Source organism: Cheilinus undulatus, linkage group 7, assembly GCF_018320785.1.
Source record: "Cheilinus undulatus linkage group 7, ASM1832078v1, whole genome shotgun sequence".
Lineage (NCBI taxonomy): Eukaryota > Metazoa > Chordata > Actinopteri > Labriformes > Labridae > Cheilinus > Cheilinus undulatus.
The window spans coordinates 46147457-46173412 of NC_054871.1; the positions used below are offsets into that span (position 1 = coordinate 46147457).

General features: G+C 38.6%; 2 protein-coding genes across 4 annotated transcripts in view; one reads left to right on the forward strand and one right to left on the reverse strand.

Annotated features, from left to right (window-relative positions):
• Window positions 1-10014, reverse strand: part of LOC121512177 (AP-1 complex subunit sigma-2) — a 34911-nt gene extending 24897 nt beyond the window's left edge. For all 3 annotated transcript variants that reach the window (XM_041791321.1, XM_041791323.1, XM_041791322.1), the window contains exons 1-4: window positions 9949-10014; window positions 8652-8830; window positions 5213-5321; window positions 3131-3268 (exon numbers count right to left, since the gene is read on the reverse strand). In XM_041791321.1, the coding sequence (XP_041647255.1) occupies window positions 3131-3268; window positions 5213-5321; window positions 8652-8830 (426 nt within the window). In that variant the 5' untranslated portion in view covers window positions 9949-10014. The remainder of the gene's footprint in view (window positions 1-3130; window positions 3269-5212; window positions 5322-8651; window positions 8831-9948) is intronic.
• Window positions 10015-12683: 2669 nt separating this feature from the next.
• Window positions 12684-25879, forward strand: LOC121512290 (retinoschisin-like). The gene is made up of 6 exons (XM_041791473.1): window positions 12684-12738; window positions 13101-13126; window positions 13216-13408; window positions 21259-21400; window positions 23681-23876; window positions 25501-25879. Exons 1-6 carry the CDS (start codon window positions 12684-12686, stop codon window positions 25651-25653), a joined length of 765 nt encoding a protein of 254 aa, XP_041647407.1. The 3' UTR covers window positions 25654-25879.
• The last annotated feature ends 77 nt before the right edge of the window (window positions 25880-25956 follow it).

Below are 25956 nucleotides of genomic sequence, written 5' to 3' on the forward strand. Positions count from 1 at the left end.
TTGCTCTGATATCATTGTCAGCTGTGAGACCTTCTATAGAGAGATGTGCACCTTTCCAAATCATGTCCAATTAATTTAATTTACCACAGGTGGACTCCAGTCAAGGTGTAGAAACATCTCAGCAACAATTGAGAGAAATGGTCGGCACCTGAGCTAAATTTGAAGTGCAAATGGTCTGAATACTTATGTCAATGTGATAATTCGTAAAAAAAAAAATCTAAGTAACTTTATTAATTTTACAAAACAAACAAAATACAATCTGCCACATATTTGGATAAATGTTCTACAAAACATAACAATGGAATCCCATCCCACAGGTTACCCTTCCCTATTACAATCATCAACATAATATCAAACTTCAACAATCAACAGTTTTTTTATGTTTAATACATTTGAAAAAATTTTAAAATTCTTTTTTCATGATAAGATACTGAGTGTTGAGTCCTGAGACAAAATGAATATAATTGGTTGTAGCATCAGGCTGCAACATAACAATGAAAAAAAAAATTAAAGGGAGTCTGCTTAATTTCTGAATTCGCTGTATGTCAGTGATGCCAAATTGCTTGTATAGGGTTAGATCAGATAGTTTAGAAACTTTATTAGGACATTCAGCCTGCCTTGCTGCTTACTGAAGAAATCTACCAGGACATTTAAACCCCATTATATTGAAATGAACCTGGATTAATGACCAGAATCAGCCTTTATGACTCTTTCTGCACAGCAGCAGTATGAATTTATATAAGCTGTTAGTTTTGTTAGGAGGCATGTGTTGTGGACTTTTTCTGCACAGAAGCTGAAACAGCTGTTCTATTGTTATCTGACAGAATGATCATAAACAATGACACTGTGCTTCACTACTGTAAGCTACTGTAATCAAACTCCTCGCTTATGAAATGCTAATGTGGACTGGACGTGGTTGTGAGGTCTCAGCAAAGCAGACAATGAGGCTTTGTTTGTGAGCTGAAATCTGAGCTCCACTCACTACAACCATCAGTGTTTCAGTTCAGTGAAACTGGTAATAAAGCATATGCTATTTCTTCAATTTTTCAGCACGTGTAGATCCAGTTCTCTTAAGTAACACAGACTCCAGAATGTATGTCTAATATAAACCATGATCATATAGATGAGCTGTGGATGAAGACTTACTGGTTAGTGCTTGGGATTATTTTTACATCTGAGGGTCAAATGGATGCAGAACAAACCACTCATATTGATATTTATCATGCTCTTTTATGACACTGTGAATATTGCTGTCACTGTTTTGTTGTTTCAGCTGACTCTAGTGGGATGTTTGGGAATCTACTCTACATCTACTGATCTAACACTACAGCAAGAGTTAGTCTGATATTAACAAACTGTACCTGAGAACAGGCGCATCTGAAAGTCTATATTCTGAAAATCACAAGAGTGAAGAATAACAAGGCAAAGAAAGAAAAATGTCAGCAGAGATTAAAAAAAGGAACTTAAAGGATGACATCAAACATCCAGAGGCAGAAAAAATTACAAGAAATTTAAATCAACATTTGTAGGAAAGGATGCAAAAATGACTTGAGTACAATCATGCAACAGGGAATTTGGAAAGTGGCAGAGTCTGCCTTTCCTGACTGGATTAAGCTGGCCATCACACCTAGCAAAGCATTCACAAATGATCATGAGCATGTTACCAAGACTTTTGTTTTACGCTGTTTCAAGGGTGAATCAGATATGAGTTTAGTTGTTACTAATACAGACCAGACATTTTACAAAGCACTTAAAATGTGATTGTTGTTGTTGTCTCAACGCATCTGCTGATTATTTATAATTAGACAGTAAGCACAACCAAAAAAATCAGCCACCTGCACCCTTAGTCTTAGTCTTTTGATTTGAATTTTATTCAGCTTCAGTCATATTTTAGACAATTTTTAAAATCTATGGCTATAGTCAATGACAAACACTAATAATTTTAAGTCCAGTTTTAGTCAATAAAAAATCCTTGAGGTTTGTATATACACAAAGTTTACTCTCTTTGAACTTATCGAATATTAAAATTAATATTTTAAATAATACAAATACAAAAAACTTGTATCAACTTTCAATACTTTAACTGGTTTTAAATGCATCTATAAAACACTGACATACCTAATATGCACAGTGGAGAAATATGATGGATTTTGAACATCCAACAGTGCAGCATTATCATTTTAGTCTCCTTGATGAAAACTAAACTTACTTTTTCTCAGAGGTCCTAATTACAAAAGATTTATTTTCATCTAGTCTCTAGTCTTCTACAATTTTTAAGAGGGGGCAGTACTACTGTATAATTTGCTTCTCTGCTAGCTATAGTAAGCCTGTGGTGATAGTTGGGAAGTACAGACCTACAGTTCACCTCTACTGGCCAATGATGGTCTTCAGTTGGAGTCTTTTCAATAATTTCTCAAGGTTTCTTTACTTAACACTGCCCCACTGGTTTATTTACATGCAGGATTTTGACTTAATGAAAGTGAAAAGATGGTACAAGTCCTGCTTACCCCCTCTCAACTTGGGCTGCACCACTATGTATACCAGCCCACTGTGAACAGTAAAGCAGCTTAAAATATACAATGAATAAGGAGTAAGGACCACTTTGCAAACCAACAGCTGAAATTTATGACGGTGGTGGTTAAACCTACAGTTGTAACAGTATGTGACTCTGCATTTAACACTGGTATTTTTGTCACACTGTTATTCCAGTAATGAAAGGTATTGGAATGAGATATTTTACACTAGATTTTATAGTAACTACTGTTGTCACGCTGACTTTTACCTTGGCTCAAAGTCATTATCACTCTCTTACTTGGATAATGTTATCGGAGCCTGAAAAGGACATATTAGACTTTATGAGTATGCATTATTTTCAGTGAAGCTAAAGAAGGGGCAGATAACGTATGCAGGTCATGTTGCTGTCCGCTCTTTGTGAATTCATCCCTCAGACTCTGATCCCCTGCACTCACTCTCTGTGTATTCAAACTGACTTTGATCTGAAATTTCACAAATGTCGACAGTGTTGCAGTGGAGAGTGAGGACAGATTACTAATGATGCATGCGCAGGAGGGAGAAACTCATTAGTATGAAGCAGCTTTTGTTCCCACATCGATTTCATTAAAAGCCTTACCTCCTGCAGTAAGTCAGCCTGCTCGATGGCCTTTAATACGTTCTTTTTGGACGTTTCCTGAGCTTCTCCACCCAACAAGAACTCATCCAGGATGAAATAAGCCTTCTCAAAGTTGAAAATGATGTCAAGCTCACACACCTGTTGGTCAGCAATCAGAGAACTTAACATTAGGCATGGCAGAGTATCAGGTTTATCATATTTTCAACAACATATAGAGTAGAATAATATAATTAATGTTGACACCGTTTATGCTCATCTGAAAAAGAATGCCAGGTCTAATGCTTAAACAAAACATTGTTTACGCTAAAAAACTAACAGTAATATGCTTATTCAACACAGTATAATTGATTAAAAATATTAAGTCCAAATTGTTGAATTAGAAATTAATATAATTCTGGGTATATTTTCAGTTGGCTTATAAGAGTGCAAGGAATTCTTCTTCATCTTCTTTTGCCCGAAACATCACATTCTGGCACCTTGAATTTTGCAGACTTTCACCCTGGTGGTGGTTTAATGGAAGGACTCTCCACTACTGTGGACTTACTGGTATATAAACATCAGTGAAGTTAAGGTCTGGCTCAGACTTTTCTGATTCAATTGGTCTAAACCAGTGGTTCTCAACTAGTTGGTCTGGACCCAAAAGTGGGTCACGAATATGTGCCAGGAAAAAATGTGGCTTAAAGTCTATCAACATGGACATACAGTAAATTCATGCATTCTTTTTAGGTTTTCCTACAACAACGAGTAAATTTCAGTGTTTTTCGCATGATTTCTTCCTACTTATCTCCTTTTTTGTTGAGTAATAAAGCTGGTTTTTCTAAGATAATGAGGAAATTCAAAAAGAAATGACCAAATTTCCATCCAGGACAATGGGCTAAAATAAAATGCAACGCATGCAAATCCTTCGTTAACGTCTTTGTTTCATCCTGTCTCTTTGTTCAATTTTTTTTTCTATTAAGGGTTCAAACTGCAACATTAATCATTAAAAGAATTTGGTGATTTAGAAAATATTTGGTCATGATTTCTCTTAAAGGTCACATATTTTACCCCTTTAAGAAAAGTTAATATTGGTCTCAGAGGTCCCCAAAACATGTCTGTGAAGTTTGTAGCTGATTAAACACCCCAACATAGGATTTTTGTATGTCTAAAAAAAAAAACCTGCACAGAACGAGCTGTTTCTGTGTCTGTGGCTTTAAATGTTAATGAGCTGTCTGACTCTGCCCCTCTCAGGAAATTGATGTGGCTAAATAGATGTGGATTTCCTGGGCGGAGCTTTCTTCCAAGCAGGAAGGGCCAACCAAACCTGGGGGCGGTGCTAACTCCCCACATGACATCATAAGGGGAAATCTGATAACGGCTTGTTTCAGCACAAATTTTCTAAAAAAGTGGAGTGAGGGGGGATGAATGAATTTTTCTTATTCTTGGGGGGGATCGTGTGCAGGCCAGGGGCATATATATTTGCTAGAAAAAGTGTATTTGCATAATATGTGACCTTTAAGGATGAGGTGGTGGGTCCTGATACCTAACCACTTGATAATTACAGGTTTAAACAGTGTCCCCGGTGCTGCATGACAGTCCAAAGTGATAAAAACTTACAGTTGTAATTAACATCTCAGTGCCTCTTTTGTTTCATTAAGATGGCGAATTAAATGCTGGTACTGCAGCACCATGTAGCGTTCAGTGGTAGCTGCCACTGTTCTGTGCTGCTTTTTGCCCTCCAGGTCTTGGTGAAAGCACCGACTGAAGGCTATAATCTGCTATTTTTGTACCAAGTAAAATGTTCTATGGTTCCAAGTATGGTATGCTTGAATTATATGAGAATTATTCAAGATGTCAAAGGAGGGTTTGATTAAAGAAATTTATTTTTAAGATTAGACTTGTCAAAACAGGGGGCACTGTTGAGCTCTACAGAGGTTAGGTTCAGCTACTTGTCCAGGCACATGTGGCTTCATTTTAAAATACACAAGCAAAATGGATTTTGACCATTCCCAGAGGTCCAGAGGTCACAGTTGGATGAACTCCTCTTAGGGTATTCATCCGACTGACTTCAACTTTGGCGTACTAGAATGAGCAGAAACTCACACTGCCAAAGTATTTATCCAGCAGCTCCACGTATCTGTGGATGATCTCCAGCGTGATGAGCTCGTTGTCCTGGTCTTCTATGGCACAGCAGAAATACAAACTGGCATATCTGCAACACAGTGACAAGATAACCGCCTTTAACTCGACATCAGCGTTTAACAAAGATAAACAAAGTGACACAGCAACTTCAGTCTAACAAAGTAAACAGAGGAAGAGCTGACTTTTTGCATTTTTATCAATAAGACAGGATCTCAGTGTGATATATTGTGTCTCTGAGCTCAGAGCAGGAGTGCTGAGACAGCGCTTCTGTTATAATTAAAAATGGCTGTTTACTGTGCACAGGGTATTCATTTAAAAGCCAGCAGCAGCATGCAGGAGGGGGTATGAGCTAAGCCTCATTCTGCCATGCTTCTTTATCCCTGGTAATCCCCAAGGCACTCTATAAGCATGTGATGATTGGCTAATAAAGGAGCGGGTCACTTGATCCCTCACAACCAGTGGGGCAGCAGGGAAATGGCTGTAGATTTTGTAGAAACAAACATGGACAGGAACTCTGCCATCATCAATTGAAGTTATTTGATTTCCGTTGTCGCCCTGAGATGTTTAATGGTTTTCTACATCCTCATTTTCTGAGTGAATACAAGGGGGGGGACAAGGGCCTCTGTCAAGTCGTGTATCCATTTGTGGTACAAAGAAGTGAGACAGCGCTTTTACTGCAGCTGAGTCATAGCTAAAGCTAGCAGACATGACAAGAGCAAGTTCTTATTGTCCTATAATCATTGCATTTAGATGGCTAATGACAAAATAGGGGCAGATGCAAAACCTGACAAATTGAGCTGAATGTGCTCATAAGGCCATTCATAAAGTTGAAACAATTAGTCAGCACATTTTTAGTCAAGTAATCAGTCAATTATACTTGTAAATATACCACTATGCTTTTTATTTGGAGTTTTTGGCCAGCTCCAAGTGGGCTTTGACGGGTTTTGCACTGAAGAGGGGCTTCTATCTAGTTGGTGAAGGGCTGCAGTGATGGATGTCCTTCTGGAACTTTGTCCCATCTCTACAGGAGCTCTCCAAAGAGCTCTGAAGGCAGTTGCTTTGACCTCTTTGACCCTGGTTTTGCTCTGTTATGCATTGTCAGCTGTGAGGCCTTCAATAGAGAGGTGTGTGCCATCCCAAATCATGTCCAATAAATTCATTTTGCCATGGGTGGACTCCAATCAAAGTGCAGAAACGTCTCAGAAATTATCCAAAGAAATGAGAGGCATCTGAGCCAAATTTCAAGCATTGTTGAAAAGGGTCTGAATACTTATGTCAATGTGATATTTAAGTTTTTTTATTTAAATATATTCGCAAAAAATTCTGAAATTCTGTTTTCACTTCCTCATCATAGATTAATGAGAACAGGAATGAATTTTTGTCAAACGTAGCATCAGGCTGCAACATGAGAAAACTGAAACAAGTGAAAGGGGCGTTGGCAAAGAGGATCTGACAATGTTTTCTTGGGCACATCCCACATACTCAGCTCTGCTGCTCATCCTACAAACGCATGTTCCTTTCAAATGTGGCACCATTTAAAAGGGATATAAACAGGCAATAGTCTACCAAACACAAATTTCCTTGCTTTTTGTGCTAAGTTTATTCGCAGAAAGAAAAAACACTGCAATATCACTTTAGCGCCAGCATCCTTCTGCCCTATTTATAATTGTCTGCACAGGTTCTCATTTTATGTCCTTCTCTGTACTTGTGCATGATAATAAACAGCATAAACATCAAAAATCAGGGAAAGTTGTTGTTTAATACTGCTTAATAAGTAGCATTGCATTAGGATCTGACCTTGTTAACACATCACATAGGAAGTTTGAAATCAGATGAATGCAATTTCTTATTTACTGCGGCCACACACTCACACACCCTCTTTCCTAATGGTTGCATCAAACTGTTTAAGACTGCAATATCAGGTGTTACGAAAGCTTGTAAAAAAAGGCAGGGGAAATGTGATTGACAAAGAACTTAAGGGGTAAAAGAACAGAACTTTTTGTATTTAAAATAGATTTGTGTTAAAAATAGATCGAATGTAACAAACATGCTTACTGTTTAAAAAAATGCCAAACAGCTGAGCGACACAGAGACAAACTTTATAGTTATAATGACAAGTCATTCCTTTCTTCATAATATAAAAATGTCTCACTTATTTTTGCCAATGTAAGCGGCTGTTGGACGTCCACTGGCTTGGTCTGACCTGACAACCTATCATTTTCACTTCTTCTCACTAAAAGTTATAATTATAATTAAAGAAATAGGATTTGACAAAGTTTGTACCCCCCTTTGTCTCTTATTAATTGTTCTCAAAGTAATAACCAGTCTCTGACCTCCTCCCCTTTACCATCAGGAAACATATTAATCATAGAAATATTAACTTCCAAACTTTAAGCCTCTGTCAAAAGAGTAGGAAGGAAGGAGAAGAGAACTGTTCTGACCACTGCTGCAGCGCAAGATCAAGTGCTTGCATTACCAAAAATACAGATGTAGATCACACAGATATAAGAGCCACAGTCAGTTTACGGGCTTCTATTAGGGGAGAATAAAAGCTTCACTGTCTTCTTGTGAGATAACTTCTATTGCATTCATGCAGCAAAGTCTACATTGTACAGTTTCTGCACAGCTGTGTTGCTTTTTTAGTACCAATTGTTTCTGATGTGGAGTTTGTACATCTGCTAGCTATAATAGGGTACATGAGCTCTCAGACTGCAGTAATCATTGTGAAGTTGACAGATACACAGCCTCCAAGTCACTCTGCCCACCTCCGCACCGTGAAGAGAGGCATTTCAATCACATCAGGTCTTTTGCAATGCGTGATAATGGCAGCTGCACTCATGGTCATTGCACGTCTCAGCACTTTACACCGGTATATTGGTGACACAAGTTTTTTTAATGTGAAATTGTTATTAAAGTAAGCATTATAAACTGGATTTGATAGCAGTTCCCAATTAAATAGCACTTATACCTAATTGAGATGCAATAAGAGTCATTTGAACTACCAAGGCAGAACATCAATGACAATCTAAAGATGCAAATGAGTAACTACTTTAAATCATGTAGATTTAAGTTGTAAACAAGAGTCTCTTTGATTGTGAACTGGTGCAAAGTCACTGTCTGGTGCGTGCTGTGTTTGTCTGGCCTAGCTGGGTCACTTGGGTTCACAAATAGTCTGCCAGCCTGTCTGTTGGCACAGCAACAGGATATAATGAGGCAAAATTAATAGCCTCTTGTTGAATTCTGCGTGCAGCCATGATGCCCTCGTCTCTTTGATAACACTTTGACAGGATGACAGGGATGACAGCTCTCAGAATTGCCTGTGGAAGTGTGAAAAACTCTATTCTGTGAGCACTCAACCACAACACATTTGCCCATAAACACGTCCCATTTCTCCACCCACCTCTTGTACACAATCTTGAGGTCCCTCCACTCCAGGAAGCTGCACATTTTGGGTTTTCGAGCAAGGACTGTTTGCACCAACTCTCTGGTGATTTTCTTCTTTTCTTTATCAGACAATGGCACGTACCATTTCTGAAGCCGGAGCTTTCCTTGTCGACTGAATAAGAGCATGAACTGCATCTGAAATAAAGAGAAGAAAGAAGGAGCTTTGAAACACACTAAGAGATGATGGGAGTGGCGGTAAAGACACCTGTAGAGAGGCAACAAAAGTTCAAAACCACACATGCAATCACTTTTTACATGTAAAAACTGCATGTTGAATAAGGCTGGATAAAATATATACCAAGAATCTTGATTTTTTTCTTTGTTGAATGTGAAATACAAAATATATCACAATATTTTTTCCTGTAAGAAAAAAACAAACGGTTGTCAAAAAAATTAAACCATAAACTTTGATATGACTGCAATAAAAATAAAAAATATTAGGACCGTTTGATATGAGGGCAGCAAAAAATCATTAGGAAAAATTGCATTGAGTCTCCAATACAGTGTATATTAGGGATGCAGGATATTGGACTTTTGACAATTAAATTAAATATTAAGGCAAAAAGTAACATTAAACACATATCAGTATAATTTGATATTAACTACTTAATACTCATTTTTACACTACTAATAATGCAAACGCTTCTAAATCAAAATAAAGCAAATAAAGTGTAAAGAAAGTAGCATTAAGCTTACTATTTTTAATTCAACATCAACATAACCAAAATAAACGATATTATCTTACCTCATATCTCATTGAAAGTCATATTCAGGAAGTTATTATTTCAAAATAAGTGAGAGCTGCTTAGGAAATAGCCATGACTGATCATACTAATAAAACAATGCGAAGATACAGATCCAATAAGCTAATAGGAGACCGGTAATTACCGGTAATTAAGATATTAGTGCATGTTCTGTTGCCCTGTATTTATTATGAACACTGAATGTTCTTTTCAACCAAAGACAACATAGCACCATGGTTTCCATTCAACTTTAGAAATATTTTACCGCTAATTTCTAAGCCATTTCTCAAAAGTTACACCATAAACATCACTGCATCCATCCCCTCCTCCTGTGCTTTATGAACACAGCCTAACGGAAGTAACGCTACCGATCATCTAAAACCGTTATTCAACCGTTAGCTTGAACTCGAACAGCCGCAGCCAAGCTTGTGTGTTACACACGACATGTAATGAAGCTGTTACCCCGTTTTAACATAAAAACTGAAATAAAACACTCTCAGAACTACTTACCTTCAATTAAACACTGTATTCCCCTCTGAAGAAACGAGCCTCCCAACGCCACCCTGAAACATACACGACCGGTTAGCCTCTAGTTCGTGATTGGTCAATGAAGCAAAGAGAACGATTTTCATTGGCCAGTGATAAATTGTAGTCTCCGCCTATCCATGGCTTTAACTCGATATGGTGCATATGATTGGCTAATGTATACGTCAGATAAAATACAGCAAGGGCTATATCAGCCCACTCAAACGTCATTATGAGAAACTCTGGCTGGATCTAAAAGGAGGCGGAATAACCAACGAGAAATGATACAAGCTTATCACAGCAACAGGTGTCTCACATAATATTTACAAAGGAGAAAGGGCTTGACTGACTAGTTTCAACTAGGCTCAGCAACAGACTTACAAACCCCATATTAAACAGTTTAAGTTTGACATTTACCTGCTCTCTCTTTTCCAAAGGGTAAGACAAAAGCCATTTTGCCATCTTTCCCCAAAATATTATTATTAAAATACAAAACAACATCCATCATCCTTTTAAGCATAAAGACTGGAAGAGACGAAAATAGCATGCCTTACTTTTACCAAACTGCACAAATATGCCAACTAAAGCCTCTTAAAATACTAAACCCCACATTATAAAGAAAAAATATATTATACGTTTCTTTAATTACCAATTTGATTATGAGCAAATGTAAAACAACAGCTGAGACAACAGCTCATTAGTGCTTTGTGTATTATTTACAATTGCACTGAGCATGCTCCTGGGTCCTGGCACTACTACTGATTTAAATCTACTCTCCTACTCATAATTAAGACTAACCACGGGTTTATTGATATATTTTTATACAGACAGGTCTCAGAGAGTTACAAGATTTTTTCTGTAGTTTTACAAGTCTTCTATGAAGCTCATTTTCACCACTTGGAAATGAAAAAAATTGAAAGTAATACCATTCTTAAAAAGAAGAAGAAAAATTCTAAGTCATAATTATGAGATAGCAGGTCATAATAATAATAAGATAAAAAGTCATGATAATGACATAAAAAGTCAAAAAATAAGATAAAAAATCATGATAATGAGATTAAAAAAAATCACTATTATGAAATAAAAAATAAAAAGAATAAGATAAAAAGTCATGAAAATTAGATAAAAAGCCAAAACTATGAGTTTAAAGGACATATCTATGAGATAAAAAGTCATGGTAATGAGATAAAAAATCATATCTATGAGATTAAAAGTCATGATAATGAGATAAAAAGCCATGAAAAGGAGTAAAAGTCAAACGTATGAGATAAAAAGTCATAATTATGAGATAAAAGTCATTATAAAGAGTAAAAGTCAAACCTATGAGTCAAAAAGTCATAATTATGAGATAAAAAGTCATGATAGAGATTAAAGGTCAAACCTATGAGATTAAAAAGTCATAATTATGAGATAAAAAGTCATTATAAAGAGTAAAAGTCAAACCTATGAGATTAAAAAGTCATAATTATGAGATAGCAGGTCGTAGTAATAATGAGAAAAAAGTCATGATACTGAGATAAAAGTTAAAACTATGAGATAAAAAGTCATAATTATGAAATAGCAGGTCATAATATTAATGAAATAAAAAGTCATGATACTGAGATAAAAAGTCAAATCTATGAGATTAAAAGTCATAATTATGAAATAGCAGGTCATAATAATAATGAAATAAAAAGTCATAATTAAGATATATTATTGGCAGGTAAAATCAGATCCATGTCCTTTATAAATGTGGCACCTTTTAAAAGAATAAAAAAAGGCTTTTCCTTACATTAATATAAGATTTATTGCCAATAAGCATTGTTTCAACGAAGACATGATTTATCAAACATAAATGTCCTTATTTTTTGTGCTAAGTTTAGACCCAACATTCATTCACCATGACCCCAGCACAGTAACAGTCACAAAACTTTAACAGGAGAACCAGACTCATTTTAACAGCCATCAGCCAACACTGTGTTGGTCTTTGCAAAGCTGAATAGAGGAAAGTAAGAGAATGTCAGAGTGTCAGATGATGACAATTAGAGCAACAACAGAAGTAGAATTATTACTTTAATGCCAATAAGTAAATGTTAAGTGTAGTTAAACAGATGCATCATAACCAGTAACTCTAACTAAAATATGGTTTAACACCCAAGAAATCCAAATGTGTTTGTGCTTCTTATCTTAATGGATTTAGCATATTGGATCAGTTGAGCAAATTAATGTCTTATGGCTTAGTTTCACGTGCCCATAGAATAAGCACTTATATAAAACTATCAGTGCATCAACCAACCAATGAACCACTGAACATTTAGATATTCCTTAAGGCGATGGGGTCAGTGAGTTCAGTCTTAATCTTCTTATCTGCCCCTTTTCATAGAGCAAACTTGAAAATATACAACACAAGAGACTCTACATTTAGACCTAGCTGCAAAGATTGACACAGCCTTGCATGTTACTGTTTATGTTTTTTTATTCAACCTTGATTTTTTAAAATGAAGATATAAACACTGGATCCATTCATTCATCTATTAGTGTGAGAAATACTGGTGCCAACCTCTGATTTCTGACATGATAGTACTCCTGCAGGCGGAGTTCAAAAGTCAAGCCATATGGAGGTGACTTAGGGCCAATAAAGAGCATTATTAGATAAGGACATCACAGGCCTGTGGATTACAGTAATCCCATCTGTTAGCGTTGGGTATCACACAAACATCACATTCCAGCAGAGGAGGAAGATGGAGGTCACTGCTCGGTGTGCCGCGGTGCTCTTCCTCCTGCTTCTGTCGCAGGGTAAGTCACCTATACACCTACAGCATGAATTTCAGAATGCATTTTAACTTCATATTTCTGCTTTGCACGGTTTATTTGGTCTTTTGTCAATGCAGCTCCAAGCAGTTTGCAGAAAATTGGTTGCAAGTGAATGGAATATTCCATTTACACTAGATATGATAGTTAAAAATGGTCATTAGCTTCAGTTTTATGTATTTCTGACCGTCTTCTGGCTAGATGCACAAAAAGGTGCAGAGTCTTTGGAGTTTTTTCTGTGTTCTTTTACATTTTATTTACTGTTTGATGTTAATTTTTTGTTTTATTTTGAGCTTAAATTTGAAATACCTGCTCCTACTTTTCATGCATCTGTTGATGTGGCACAGCTCTGATAACTGTTCACTCTCAGGAGGTAAGACGGTCTAAAACAAGTTTGAAATGTGATTCTAACTCACTCCAGGAGCAAAACTCTGCATTAACTCCTCACCGTATGTCCTTCAGGAGGAGGGGGAGGACGTCCAGGAGGAGGAGCTGCAGGAAGAGGACCAGCAGGTCATTGAGACGTGGACCCGGAGTGTGAAAGCCTGCACCTGTGACTGTGAGTCCCCGGATTCCTCGACAAATGTCCCTCCTGTGTTGCAAACCTCAATGTCACCACCTGCGCAGCAGGGATTCCCGATGGACTGTATGCCAGGTGAGATTTCCTCCTGTGTTTCTCACGGTTCAATTCCAAGACTAGGTCATTACTGTTAATAAAAAAATCTCAATAATAATAAAACTAGAACATACTGAGTGACATACAGCCTATCCTTACATTTTGTCTCTGGCCAAGGCCGCCCATAAGAAGGATAAAGGGTAGAGCTTTCTAGGGCCCAGCTAAACGGGGGGCCCATGGAGGTCTCTAAAATCAATTTAAAGTTAATCTGTGATAAAAACATTTTATATTAAACTGGAATAGTAAAAATGATCAAGGCTGCAAAAAATCAGTTTAATTTACTTGTGCAGTAGTACACTACAGCTTTTTTTTCAAAATGTAAACCCCCTTTCTTAAAATAGAATGACCTTTTATGGTAATATCAACAATGTGGATGGGCACACTGATCTAAACCATTAGAAAATATTTTATCGCTAAGCTATGATGTGCACAAATATAAAGATGCCAGATTAAAAGTCAAAGAAACTGAGACAGCTTTGATAAATAATTGAATGATTGCAAAAATGGGTCAAAAGTGGCCTAAATGGGTTAAGAAGGCCAAAATTTGGCAACAAAAGATAAAAATGGGTTATACAGAAGCAAAAATGGGTTAAAAGTGGCAAAAATGTTGTAAAAATGGCAGGTTAAGTAGCGAAAGGGGGCTATAGAGTGGCAGGCATGGAAGAAAATTTGCAAAACTAGGTCAAATGTGGCAAAAAGGGGGAAAAATGGGTTAAAAGTGCCAAAAATGTCACAAAAATTGCAAGATGAAGTAGTGAAAAAGGGTTAAAGAGTGGCAAGCATTGGAGTAAAGTTGCAAAAATGGGGGTAAATGTGGAAAAATTGGGCAAAAATAAGATAAAAGTGCCAAAGATTTTGCAAAAATGGCCAGATGAAGAAGTGAAAAGGGGGTAAAGAGTGGCAAGCATCTGAGAAAAGTTGCAAAAACGGATCAAATGTGGCAAAAGGTTTAAAATTGGCAAAAATATTGCAAAAATGGCCAGAAAAAGTAATGGAAAGGGTTAAAGGGTGTCAAGTATGAGAAAAAATTGCAAAAATTGGTCAAATGTGGCAGGAATGTTGAAAAAATGGCCAGGAAAAGTAGTGAAAAGGGCTAAAAGAGAGGCAAGCACCGGAGAAAAGTCGCAAAAATGGGTCAAACTGACAAAATTGGACAAAAAAGGGTTAAAAGTGGCAGAAATGTTGCAAAAATGGACAGATAAATTAATAAAAGGTTAAAGGGTGGCAAGCATGGGGGAAAATTTGCAAAAACGGGTCAAATGTGGCAAAAGAGTGGAAAAAATGGGTTAAAAGTGCCAAAAATGTCACAAAAATGGCCAGATGAAGTAGTGAAAAAAGTTAGAGAGTGGCAAGCATGGGAGAAAAGTTGCACAAATTGGTCAAATAGGGCAAAAATGGGTTAAAAGTGGAAAAAAAATGGCCAGATGAAGAACTGCACAGGGGTTGAAGAGTTGCAACAAATGATTTAAACCTTGTAAAGTGGGCTTAAAGTGAAAAACATGCCATAATCAAGCAAAACAGAGGTGAAAAGGAGTTTAAAAGTAGCTTAAATAAATAATTTCAACATCAGAACCTGATCATAGCTTGACACTCTTTTCAGCTCCAAAATGAAGTAGCTATTAGCCAGGATGCTAGCACCAATGCTACTGATCCAACACACATGCACTGATATAAATAAATCACGACTGGGAAGGGCCCATTCTCTAGGTTTTTCAGGGACCAAACAATTCTGCAGGCAGACCTCATGAGTTTTGATTTTGATTTTGATGAGCTTGATGACTGCAGAGCTCAAATGTTTGTCCCTTTATCATACTATGTTTTGGCAGTGGTTCCCACCTGCGGGGCTATGACCTGAAAGTAGGTCACAAAGCTGTTTTTGGTGGGTAAATTTGCTTAGGAGGGAAAAGTCCACACAGGCATCCAATTTTATTTTCTACTCCACTGTGCTGGTGTAATATGTAGCCTCTCAAGAAGCTTTGGTGGAGGGATAAAAAAGTGAGACACTAGTGCGCTCAATAAACTTTCTTTTGAATATGAGATATTTTTTGGTTCCCTGAGAAACTTTTCTAAAAACATTTTTCTTGTCCTTATCCTTTTAGGACAGTGCGTCTTCCACGTTTGTAAGGAATATGCATTTGCTCGATGAGCAGCAGAGCTGAGTATGTGGGTTGGGCCAGTGAAACATTTGCCAGATCTTCTCTGCCAATGCCTAACAGCTGATTCTGCTGTTGCTACTGACTCTTGTTTTTGAGCTTCTGGTTCATCCAGGTGCTGACAATCAAGTGCCTGATGGTACTTGTTATGTTCGTAGGGTCAAAGTGCGGAGAAGACACAGAGAAAATTGTGCTGATTGTTACTGATAGAACATCTTTTGCTGGAGGCAGTGTGATGCTGTGACATCTCTCTCTCACTGGAAAAACTAGGTCTTATCATCATTGGAGGCAATCTCAATGCAGAGACATTTGAGACGGGATTCTGCAACCAGTGGCAATCCCATATCTCCACAGTCTAGAACTGAACTCTATCCTCCAAGATGACACCGCAGAGCGGGGTTTATCAGAGACTACCTCCAGAATTTAGGGGTGGAGAGGATGGAATGGCCTGCCGGCAGTCCTGACTTCAACCTCACTGAACACTTGCGGATCAGCTTGGCTGTGCTGTTGGTGCCAGAGTGACCAACACAACCACACTAGCTGACTTGCAACAAATGCTGGTTGAAGAATGGGATGCCATCCCACAGCAGTGTGTGACCAGGCTGGTGACCAGCGTGAGGAGGAGTTCCCAGGCTGTTTTGACTGTGTATGGTTCTTCCACATGCTACTGAGGCTCCTTTTGTTAAATGAATAAATTGTTAAATTTCCAATATGTCTTGGTTTTTCAGACTTCAATCATCCATTTGACCAAACAGGACTCAATGGCAGAATCAGCTGTTTGACATTGGCAAGAAGATTTGGCAAATTTTTCATGGGTGCAACCCACATACTCAGCTCTGTTGCTCATCCCACAAATGCATGTTCCTTACAAATGTGGCACCATTTCAAAGGGAAGTAAACAGGCTTTCTGAGAGTATAAGATTTATTGCTGAGAAGCATTGTTACAACAAAGAAAAAATCTACCAATCACAAGTTTCCTTACTTTTTGTGCTAAGTTTATATGAATTAGTGATGTCACTTTGAGTACAGGAGTGATAAGTTAACATCTGAAACCTGCTGTCTGAGCCTACAGGTGGATGCTGGGGTGGAGGTGGGTTGAGAACGCATTGCTGAGTCAGGGCACAGCTGGAAATTGCAGAGGAATAGACAGTAAATCTTGCAGGTTAAAGGAGGATGCGAATCATATGATTTGATTATAATGCATCTCAGTTGTGAATCATAAGCCTCAAGATTGACTGCTGAACTAGCTCGTAGGTGACTCTTCATTTTCTGATCATTTTAAATGCATTTTTTTTTTCAGACTGGTGAACCTCTTGCTTCTCTAAAAGGCTTCTTTTATACCCAGTCATGTTACTGACCTGTTGCCAGTTAACCTAATTAGTTGCAAAATGCTCCTCCAGCTGTTTTTCACTATCACCACTTACTTTTCCCAGCTTTAGTTGCCTCGTCCCTTCTTTTCGTCAGATGTGTTGTTGCAGTCAACCTCACAATAAGCTAATGTTGTTCATGAAATGGTTTAATGTCTCAGTTTAACATCTAATATGTTGTTTATGTTCTATTTTGAATAAAATATGGGTTTAAGAGTTTTGAAAATCATTGCATTCTGTTTTTAGTTTTTACACAGCGTCCCAACTCTTATGGAATTGCAGTTTTATGTTGAAGTTAGTAAAACCAGCCCAATGTAGGTTAAGATATGCACAATAAACTAAATTTGTCAGGAAAAAACTCCTGTTGATAAATTCTCCTTATCAATTTTTTTTTCTGTCAGGGAATGCTCCAGCTTTGCAAGTTTCAAGGGCAATCTGAAAGTATGGCTCAGGACAAACCAGAATTGTGACCATGTTTAACCATCTCAATATTTCTATGCATACATACTTACATACAGCTATGTATGCATATTTTGTGTAATAATACATACATAGATACACTTATTTATGCTTTCTTCTTGGTGCAATAATATATGCATAAACACATCTGTTAATGCTAACTATGTGCAATAGAGCTATGTGCAATAATACTAGCACTTTATTTAACCAGGCCAAGGGCGATGTGCAATTTCTTCTCCAAGCACACTCATGACCATGTGCAATATATTAGCACACTTACACTTTAGCACTACAGCACTTTATCGTATGCCTCATGCACTTTAACTAGAATGGTCAGTTTATCTCTGGCCTGTCCTAAGCTAAGTATTGTTTTATTTGGGTCTTTGTATTTTATTGTATCATCTATGTTGTCTTGTTTTGGTGTTGTCTGACTCTTATGTAGATTTTTAATGTACTTTTTTTCTTGTATATACCATCATCCTGCTGGGGACTACAGATGGAAATTAGCCTATGGCTACAATCTGGCACATTTACATGTTATGTCCATTAATGTGCATAGTCCCATGTCACAAATAAATAAATGAATGAATAAATAAATGTATGTTTGTTTACAGAATGAGCAAAGAAGCTTCATCTAGTGTTAAAGCTACGAAGTACATTACAGTCAAGCTTCATCTTGTAAAAAGTTAAAAAATAATCATACTGTGACAAAATATCCTTAACATATAAATATATATAAAAAAAATAAAGTCCTTGCACGTTTTTGAATTGGCTGAATTTGTGCCTTTATTCGAAGCAGTTTCTGTCTGCAGTGACACAGATGGACCCATCACAGGCTCTCCGTCTCTCTTTCTCTCCATTACGAGCTGTTCAGGCCATCTGAAGGTAAAAAGTTTGACAGTTTGGCAAAGCATGACGTGACGATGGAGCAGCCTGCCATTGGTTATCACAGCCCATGTGACAAAACAATATGGTGGACAGCATCAACCACTATTGGCAGAAAAAATAATAAATGGATTGAAAATGAATGTAAAAAATGTTAAGTGTCGGTTTTAATCTTTAAGGACCCCAGAAAGTCACACAAGTTCCCTACTCAGTAGACAAGCCTCCTACGAATGCACAGATAGCATCATTAGAAAGACACAATGGCAGGATGCAAGCGGAAAAAAGCAAGTGGGAATGATTCTTTCCAAAAGTTACTTAACTTTACTAAACCTGTATCTCTTCTTGTCGCATAGAACGTCGGTCTCAGAGGGTTAAGGGGAACTCAGGACCCAAAATAAAACAAAAAGCGAGAAGGGTTGCAGTTTGGACCTTTGATTGGACAAATCCTGTGACTGGAAAAAAAAAGTTAAAAGCACATCACTGGTTTTATACATTGTCATGTAGTGTCTGTTAAATGACAAAGTTACACTGTAACATCACTATACTATAACAGTTTTGGTTGATTTCTTGACCTCATTTTCATCACAGTCTCCCCCCATTTTGCCACATTTGTTTCCAGGCCCATTTTGGCCACTTCAAGCCAATTTTTGCTATTTTAAACCCCTTTTCATTACTTTATTCACCCATTTTGTCTCGTGTTGCTACTTTTAACCCATATTTGCATCTTTTTAACTGCATGGACATTTTTAACAGCATGGAAGTCTGGTTATTTCTTAAAGAGTTTCCTTGTTATCTTGGGAAAACCAGCTGTCTTATCTAAAGAAAAGGATATATACTGTATGTCATGTCTACAGGTTTTATTTAGTATCTCATCCTCTTTTTTTTCGTGCTTCCTGTTTAATTTGTCATACTTACATTGTCTCTTTTAAGTTATCTACTTCCTGCCCATCCCTACCTGTTTCTCGCGTCTGTGATTACCTCATATGTTTCACCTGCGTGTAATTGTCTCCCTTTCCCCAGAGTATTCAGTCTTCACGAGTCCTGTCCTTCCCTGCCAGTTTGTCTTTTCCTCTGTGTAAGCCAGTGTTGATTCCGTCAACTGTAACTATGACTACAAATTTTGTTGACAGCCTTTTTCCATGAGAAAGACTAGACTAAGAGTAGCCAAAAATAGATCTGTGATGACTAAAAAGTACATTTAGTGTTCTTCAAGATGACTAATACTAGACTAAAATGTAATTCAGTTTTCATCTGACCTTTAAAATCCATTATATTTCTCCATTGTGGGTAAATCTGTCAAAATACAATGCATCTGTATCATTCTTCCTCTGAGCTGTAGAAAGCAGGAACCCCAGGTTTGGCAGAGTGCATTAAAACACACTACCATGATTTGGTGCCAAATTCATGCAAGGGAATAAATGCTTGGACTAAAAGCAAAGACTAAAATGTGAGAACTTTTTATGCACTAAGACTGGACCAAAATGATTTTGAGTTTACATTGACTAGAACCCTAAAGGGTAGAAATTACTAAAACTAAAAGGTATTGAATCTTAAGACTACAACTGAGACTAAAATTAAAGATGCCAAAATTAACACCGCCTTTCACAATTTTTCTGCCAATTTTGCCCCTTTTTCCATCTCTTAACCCATATTTGCAGCGTTTTTTGCCTCATTTAACCTATCTTTTTTTTCAACTTCTGCCCACATTTTGCCAATGTTAGCCTTTACTTTGGAACTGGTCAATTATCATTCCTCAAAGATATTTAGTTTCTTCTACCTTCTTCCATGGCATCTATTTTTTTGTTTTTTGTTTTTTTGCACATCATGGCTTAGCTATATAGTACATTAGTTTCCTAATAGTTTAGTTCAATGAGCCCATCCACAATATTTACATTAACAAGAAAAGGAAATTCTGTTTTAAGAAAAGGGGTTTACTTTTTGAAAATGCTATATCGTACTACAGCATAAATAAATAAAATTATTTTTTTGTTGCTCTGATAAGAGTGGTTATTATTCATGTTTATAAATTATGGTTATCACAGATTCATTTTACAATGTACTGTGATTTTCTTGACTTCCATGGGCTGTGCCCCAGAAAGCTTTCCCCTTTATCCCCCTTTATGGGTGGCCCTGTCAGTAAGTACCCAAGTATAAATATTTGTACTTCACCTGAAAAATGTGGTGCTGCTTCCCTTCTTTAATGCGTAAGTACAATGAAGTTGTTTACTGAAAAGTCCCAAACTCTGATGACCTCGTCCTCTGAATGTTATTTCCCTGCAGATTAACAGGAAGTGCATGAATGTGAAGGGCAAAGGCGTGGCAGGAAGCATCACATACTGTATAAAGATTAATGATTGCATTGTTTCCTGTGACTGTTTAAAGAGATCTCCAGCTGGTTTGATGGATCACACACCTCATGGTACCTGGCTGTTTCCTCATCAGCTTCACCTCTGCCGTCCTGCACAATCCTGTTACCTTCACACTTATGAGCAACTTTTTCCACGCTTTCATTTAAAATGGTGTGGATCAGTCGAATGATCTTTAAGAAAGAGAGGTGGAAAGCCAAATGCCGTACGATAATCTCATTACCTGCACAGGAATGTGATGAGCAGATTAGGGAGCTCAAAATAGAGACATGCCCTTCTCTTAACAGTGTGATACTGAGAAAAGCATCTGATGATCACCGACTACCGCTGTGTGAGGGAAGACTCAGAGGATCTGCCCTTACTGTTACTGCCATCACTGCAAACAAGAGGGCAAATTAGAGAAAGAAGTGATCGTTTTTTTTTTATACTACGGATCATTAAAATAACAGAGACTGCTTCATTTTCAAACACAGGGTATCTGAAAGTGTGAAGATTTTGTGTCTGAACCACTTCATTCATTTACATTCGTTGACCACTAAATCTCTGCAGTTATAGTAGTTTTAGAGTCACAGTAAAGCGTGTTTATCGGTTCTCCACAGAATGCCCATACCACAGAGCTCTCGGCTTTGAATCTGGATCTGTGACATCGGACCAGATCGCCTGCTCCAACCAGGACCAGCACACAGGCTGGTACTCATCCTGGACTCCGAACAAAGCTCGCCTCAACAACCAGGGCTTCGGGTACGTCACAACAACAAATAATCAAGCAGGAAAAAATGGTTTATGTTGCTGCTGGAGCACTTTTTGATTTTATTTTCCAAATTCTCCTAGCATATTTTTCTTTGTTAAAATGAGATGTACAGCAAAAACTACCATGCCAGTTCCAGGGCTGGTGCTGGGCTAGAGCTTTAGCTGGTTCAGAGTTGGTTTAATCTAGGAACTGTCAGGGAACTGGTTTGCTTTTCCATGGACTGGAGGGGGCAAGAGAGCCACATTACACTACTGTAAATGTCTCTGGTTTTCCAGCAAGACTAGTGCCAATGTTGGATTCGTCCTGGCCGTGGGACAGCAGACCAGTTCTTCACCCTTGCTAGGAGCATTTGCTCATCCAGTCTACATGTGTTTTGTGGACTTCGAAAAGGCTTATGATTGTGCCGTGTGGGGGGAACTGTGGGAATAGGGGTCCTGGGGCAGCTGCGGTGAGCCATGAGGTCCCTGTATTAAATTGAGAGTTGTGTTCACGTCCTCAGCACAAATTCAAACATGTTCTTGGTGCATGTTAGCCTCTGCCTTGTCTCTGATTCTGTTTGTGATTTTTATGGACAGGATCTCAAGGTGAAGCCAGGGGGGAGAAGGGTTTCCAGTCCGGAGACCTCAGAATTCCATCTCTGCTTTTTGCAGATGATGTGGTTCTGTTGGCTTCCTCAGCTGTGGACCTCTAGCAGTCAGTGGGATGGTGTGGAGCAAAGGGTTGGGATGAGGATCAGCATGTCTAAATCTGCTGGAAAACAGTGGATTGCTCCCTTCAGGTGGGGAGTGTGTCTTTGCCTCAGGTGAAGGAGTTCAAATATCTCGGGGTCTTGTTCATGAGTGAGGGTTGGTGCAGCGTCATCAGTACTGCTGGCGTTGTGGCATTCTATTGTGCTGAAGAGGGATCTATGCCGAAAGGCAAAGCTCTCAATTTACCAGTTGATCCACCTCCCAGCCCTCACCTGTGGTCATGAACTCTGGGTACTCACCAAAAGAATATGATCACGGACTGAAAATAGTTTTCTCTGGAGGGTGGCTGGGCTCATCCTTGGAGATAGGGTGAGGAGTTCAGACATCTGAAAGGAACTACAAGGGTAGAGCCGCTGCTCCTTTGCATTGACAGAAGCCAGTTGAAGCGGTTCAGGCATCTAGGGCACCTCCCTGTGGTGGTCTTCAGAGGTATTATATACTCTGTCTGGTCTGGGAATGCCTCAGGATCCCCCAGAAGGGAAGTCTGGTTTGACTTGCTCAGCCTGCTACCATTGCGACCTGGCCCCAGATAGGCAAGCATCAAACTACAAGTGCTGCTGCTGTCCTTAGGAACCTTCCTTGAAATACAAACTACACTGGTCTGACATTTGTGGTGCTTCTTTGCCCGTTGTTCATGAATGGTGTGCTTCCTGGTTATTTGCACATTCCCAACCCCCAATGTAAGCATGCAAGCCCTGGCATGAGCTGGTTCTGTCCGCTGGACCAGCATGACGTTGGAACTGCATTCAGGTCTTCTACTGATCAAAGAAGTGCAGTAGGTCTTCTTCAGGCAGTTGTCTCAGAACCTCTGTGGTTCTTAACTTTTGACACAGACTCTGAACGTGTTCCTCAGAGCACAGATTTGAATTTAGGAAAAAGGAAAAAGTCCCACAGTGCTAGATCTGGTGAATAGGGAGGGTGATCAAGCACTGGGATTTGTTTTTGGTCAGGAAACTGCTTTACTTAGAGTGCAGTGTGAGCTGGAGCACTGTCTAGATGAAGGATGAGAACATTTTTCCACAATTGTGGTTTCTATCTTCAGACTTTTCCTCTCAGTTTTTCTAGAAACTGTTTGTAATAGTGTTGATTCATCTTTGATTCTTCTGGGACCCACTCTTCCAAAATGAAGAGTGTCAAAGTGTTAATGTCAAAGAAAACAATCAACATGGCCTCGAATTTGGATTTGCTTTGTCCTGCTTTGTGACGATGGTGTTTTCCAATGCACTGACCGCCACTTTGTCTCAGGATTGTATTGGAAGATCCAAGCTTTGAAGAAGATTTGGGGTTCCTTCAATTTGTTCTAAATGGTTCTAATGCGCCATTTTTTAAAATTAATTTTACCTGGAATTCTAAGGGATTTAAAGATTAAAAAGTTATGAGCCTAATCAATAATTTGAAAGGAAATAAGAAAATCTTGCCAAGTGAAGATTAATCTGATGCCACCCATCATTCCTGCTACTCAAGTAATTGTCATTATTGATGTGATACTTTAACTAAACCATTTATGCTGGTAACTATTAGGTGTGCGTGGCTGTCCAAGTATAATGACCAGTACCAGTGGATCCAGATTGACCTGAAGGAAGTGGCCGTGGTGTCTGGGATTCTGACTCAGGGTCGCTGTGATGCTGATGAGTGGATCACAAAATACAGCGTCCAGTATCGCTCTGTGGAAACGCTCAACTGGGTCTACTACAAAGACCAGACAGGAAACAACCGGGTGAGGACACAGAACTGCTAAAGTTGATCTTTTTGGGCTTTTTTACGTTGTTGTTCATGCTTCATGTTAACCATGAATGCTAACATGATGAGTTTTGCAGCAAATAATGATAGTTTAAAGTTTGAAAAAACCCATGAAGATTTATGTCCTGTAATAAATTCTTACCAGTTTACAGAACATCAGAGTTGCTGGAGCTATGGTGGTACTGAGCCCAGGTTCAGGTTTAATTTCTTATACACTTTTCTCTCTTGTTCAAACACTGTAGCAGCACACAAAAGCAAGTATTGAAATGTCACAGATGCTACTAGCAGCCTGGCCAGGCGGGTGGAAGGACACTTGAGTGGGAGGCACTTAAAGTCTTAATTGTTCATGTTTTTTTGATGCCTTTAAAAACTAAGGGGCAGTTAGTGGCTGAGTAATGGGAGCAAATATTAATTTTATGTAGCATATTCTATTCTCCAAGGCTCATTCCCATTTTCAAGCTTTTGGCTGCAATCACAGCACTGAGTCTGTGTGGATAGGTCCCAATCAGGCTCGCAAATCTGGACACTGCAGTTTTACTCCATTCTTCTTTGCAAAACTGCTCAGGCTCTGTCAGGTTACACAGGGATCTGGTGAGAACAGCCCTTTTCAAGTCCAAAGTCCAAATAAGATTGACCATCAGGATTTTCCTATATTTTGCTGCATTCATTTTACCCTACATCTTTACAAGCCTTCTAAGATTGGCTGCCAAGAAGAATCTCCACAGCATCACGCTTCCACGACCACGCCTCACAGTAGGGATGGTGTGTTTGTGGTGATGTGCAGTGTTTGGTGTCTGCCCAGCATAGCATCTTGTCTGATGGCCAAAAAGCTCCATTTTCAGTCTCATCTGACCAAATAACTTCATGGTCCACTTGACCATGGAGTCTCCAACATGCATTTTGGGTAACTCTAGTCTAGTTTAATCTGAGCTTCTTTGATGTGGCTCTCTCTTTGCCACTCTCCCATAAAGCTTTGACTGGAGAGGATCCTGGACAACAGCTGTTGTATGCAGAGTCTCTCCCATCTCAGCTGCTGATGCTTGTAACTCCTTCAGAGAAGTCATGGATGACTTGGCTGCCTCTATCACCAGTCTCCTTTTTGCACGGTCACTCAGTTTGAGGCCAGCCTGATGTAGGCAGATTTACACATGTGCCATTTCTTTCCATTTCTTGATGATGGATTTAACTGAACTCTGGGGGATGTTACATGTGTTGGAAATATTTGTGAAATGTTGTACTTTTCAATAACCTTTTCTCTGAGTTGTTTGGAGTGATCTCTTGTCTTCATGGTGTAATGGTAGCCAGGAATTCTCTGCACTCAGGTGATCCCCATTTCACAAATTGTGAGACTACTAGCACAATATGGCTGGACCTCTGTTGAATTAGGTCAGTCCCTTTAAAAGGGGTCAATATTTATGCCATCACCTATTTTACATTAAATCTCTTTAGTTAATTGACATTACTTGTAGAAATCTGAAGCCCAGCTCAAGTGCAGATATTCCCCACTGATGAATCTACTGGACAAAAATCAAAAGTTAAAAACATGAAGGCTGAGTGATTTTGCGTGTCTTGATATGAAGTTTTCTTACTCTGTTCCTCAGGTCTTTTACGGGAACTCTGACCGCTCCTCCACGGTCCAGAACCTCCTGCGCCCGCCCATCGTGGCTCGATACATCCGCCTGCTGCCGCTGGGCTGGCACACTCGCATCGCCATCAGGATGGAGTTGCTGATGTGCATGAATAGGTGCATGTGAAGAAAAAACAGCCTCATGATCCATCTTCCTTTATCAGGACACTGATGCAGCACTGAAAGATCAGTTATGACACTTTTATGTTCAAATCATGTTAACCAAGGTGGAAAAAACTCAAGCTGTCTGATGGAGCATCGATCTGTCTTCATTTTAATCTGTAAATGTGAAATTGCTCACATTGCATTCAGGGTTTTTCCACCTTAAAAAGCAGAGTAAGAGAGAGAAATGATTACTTTTGTTAACAGTTATTAATTTAAATTTTTGTGAGTCAGAGCAAACAATAATAAAGAGATTGTGCAGGTTACA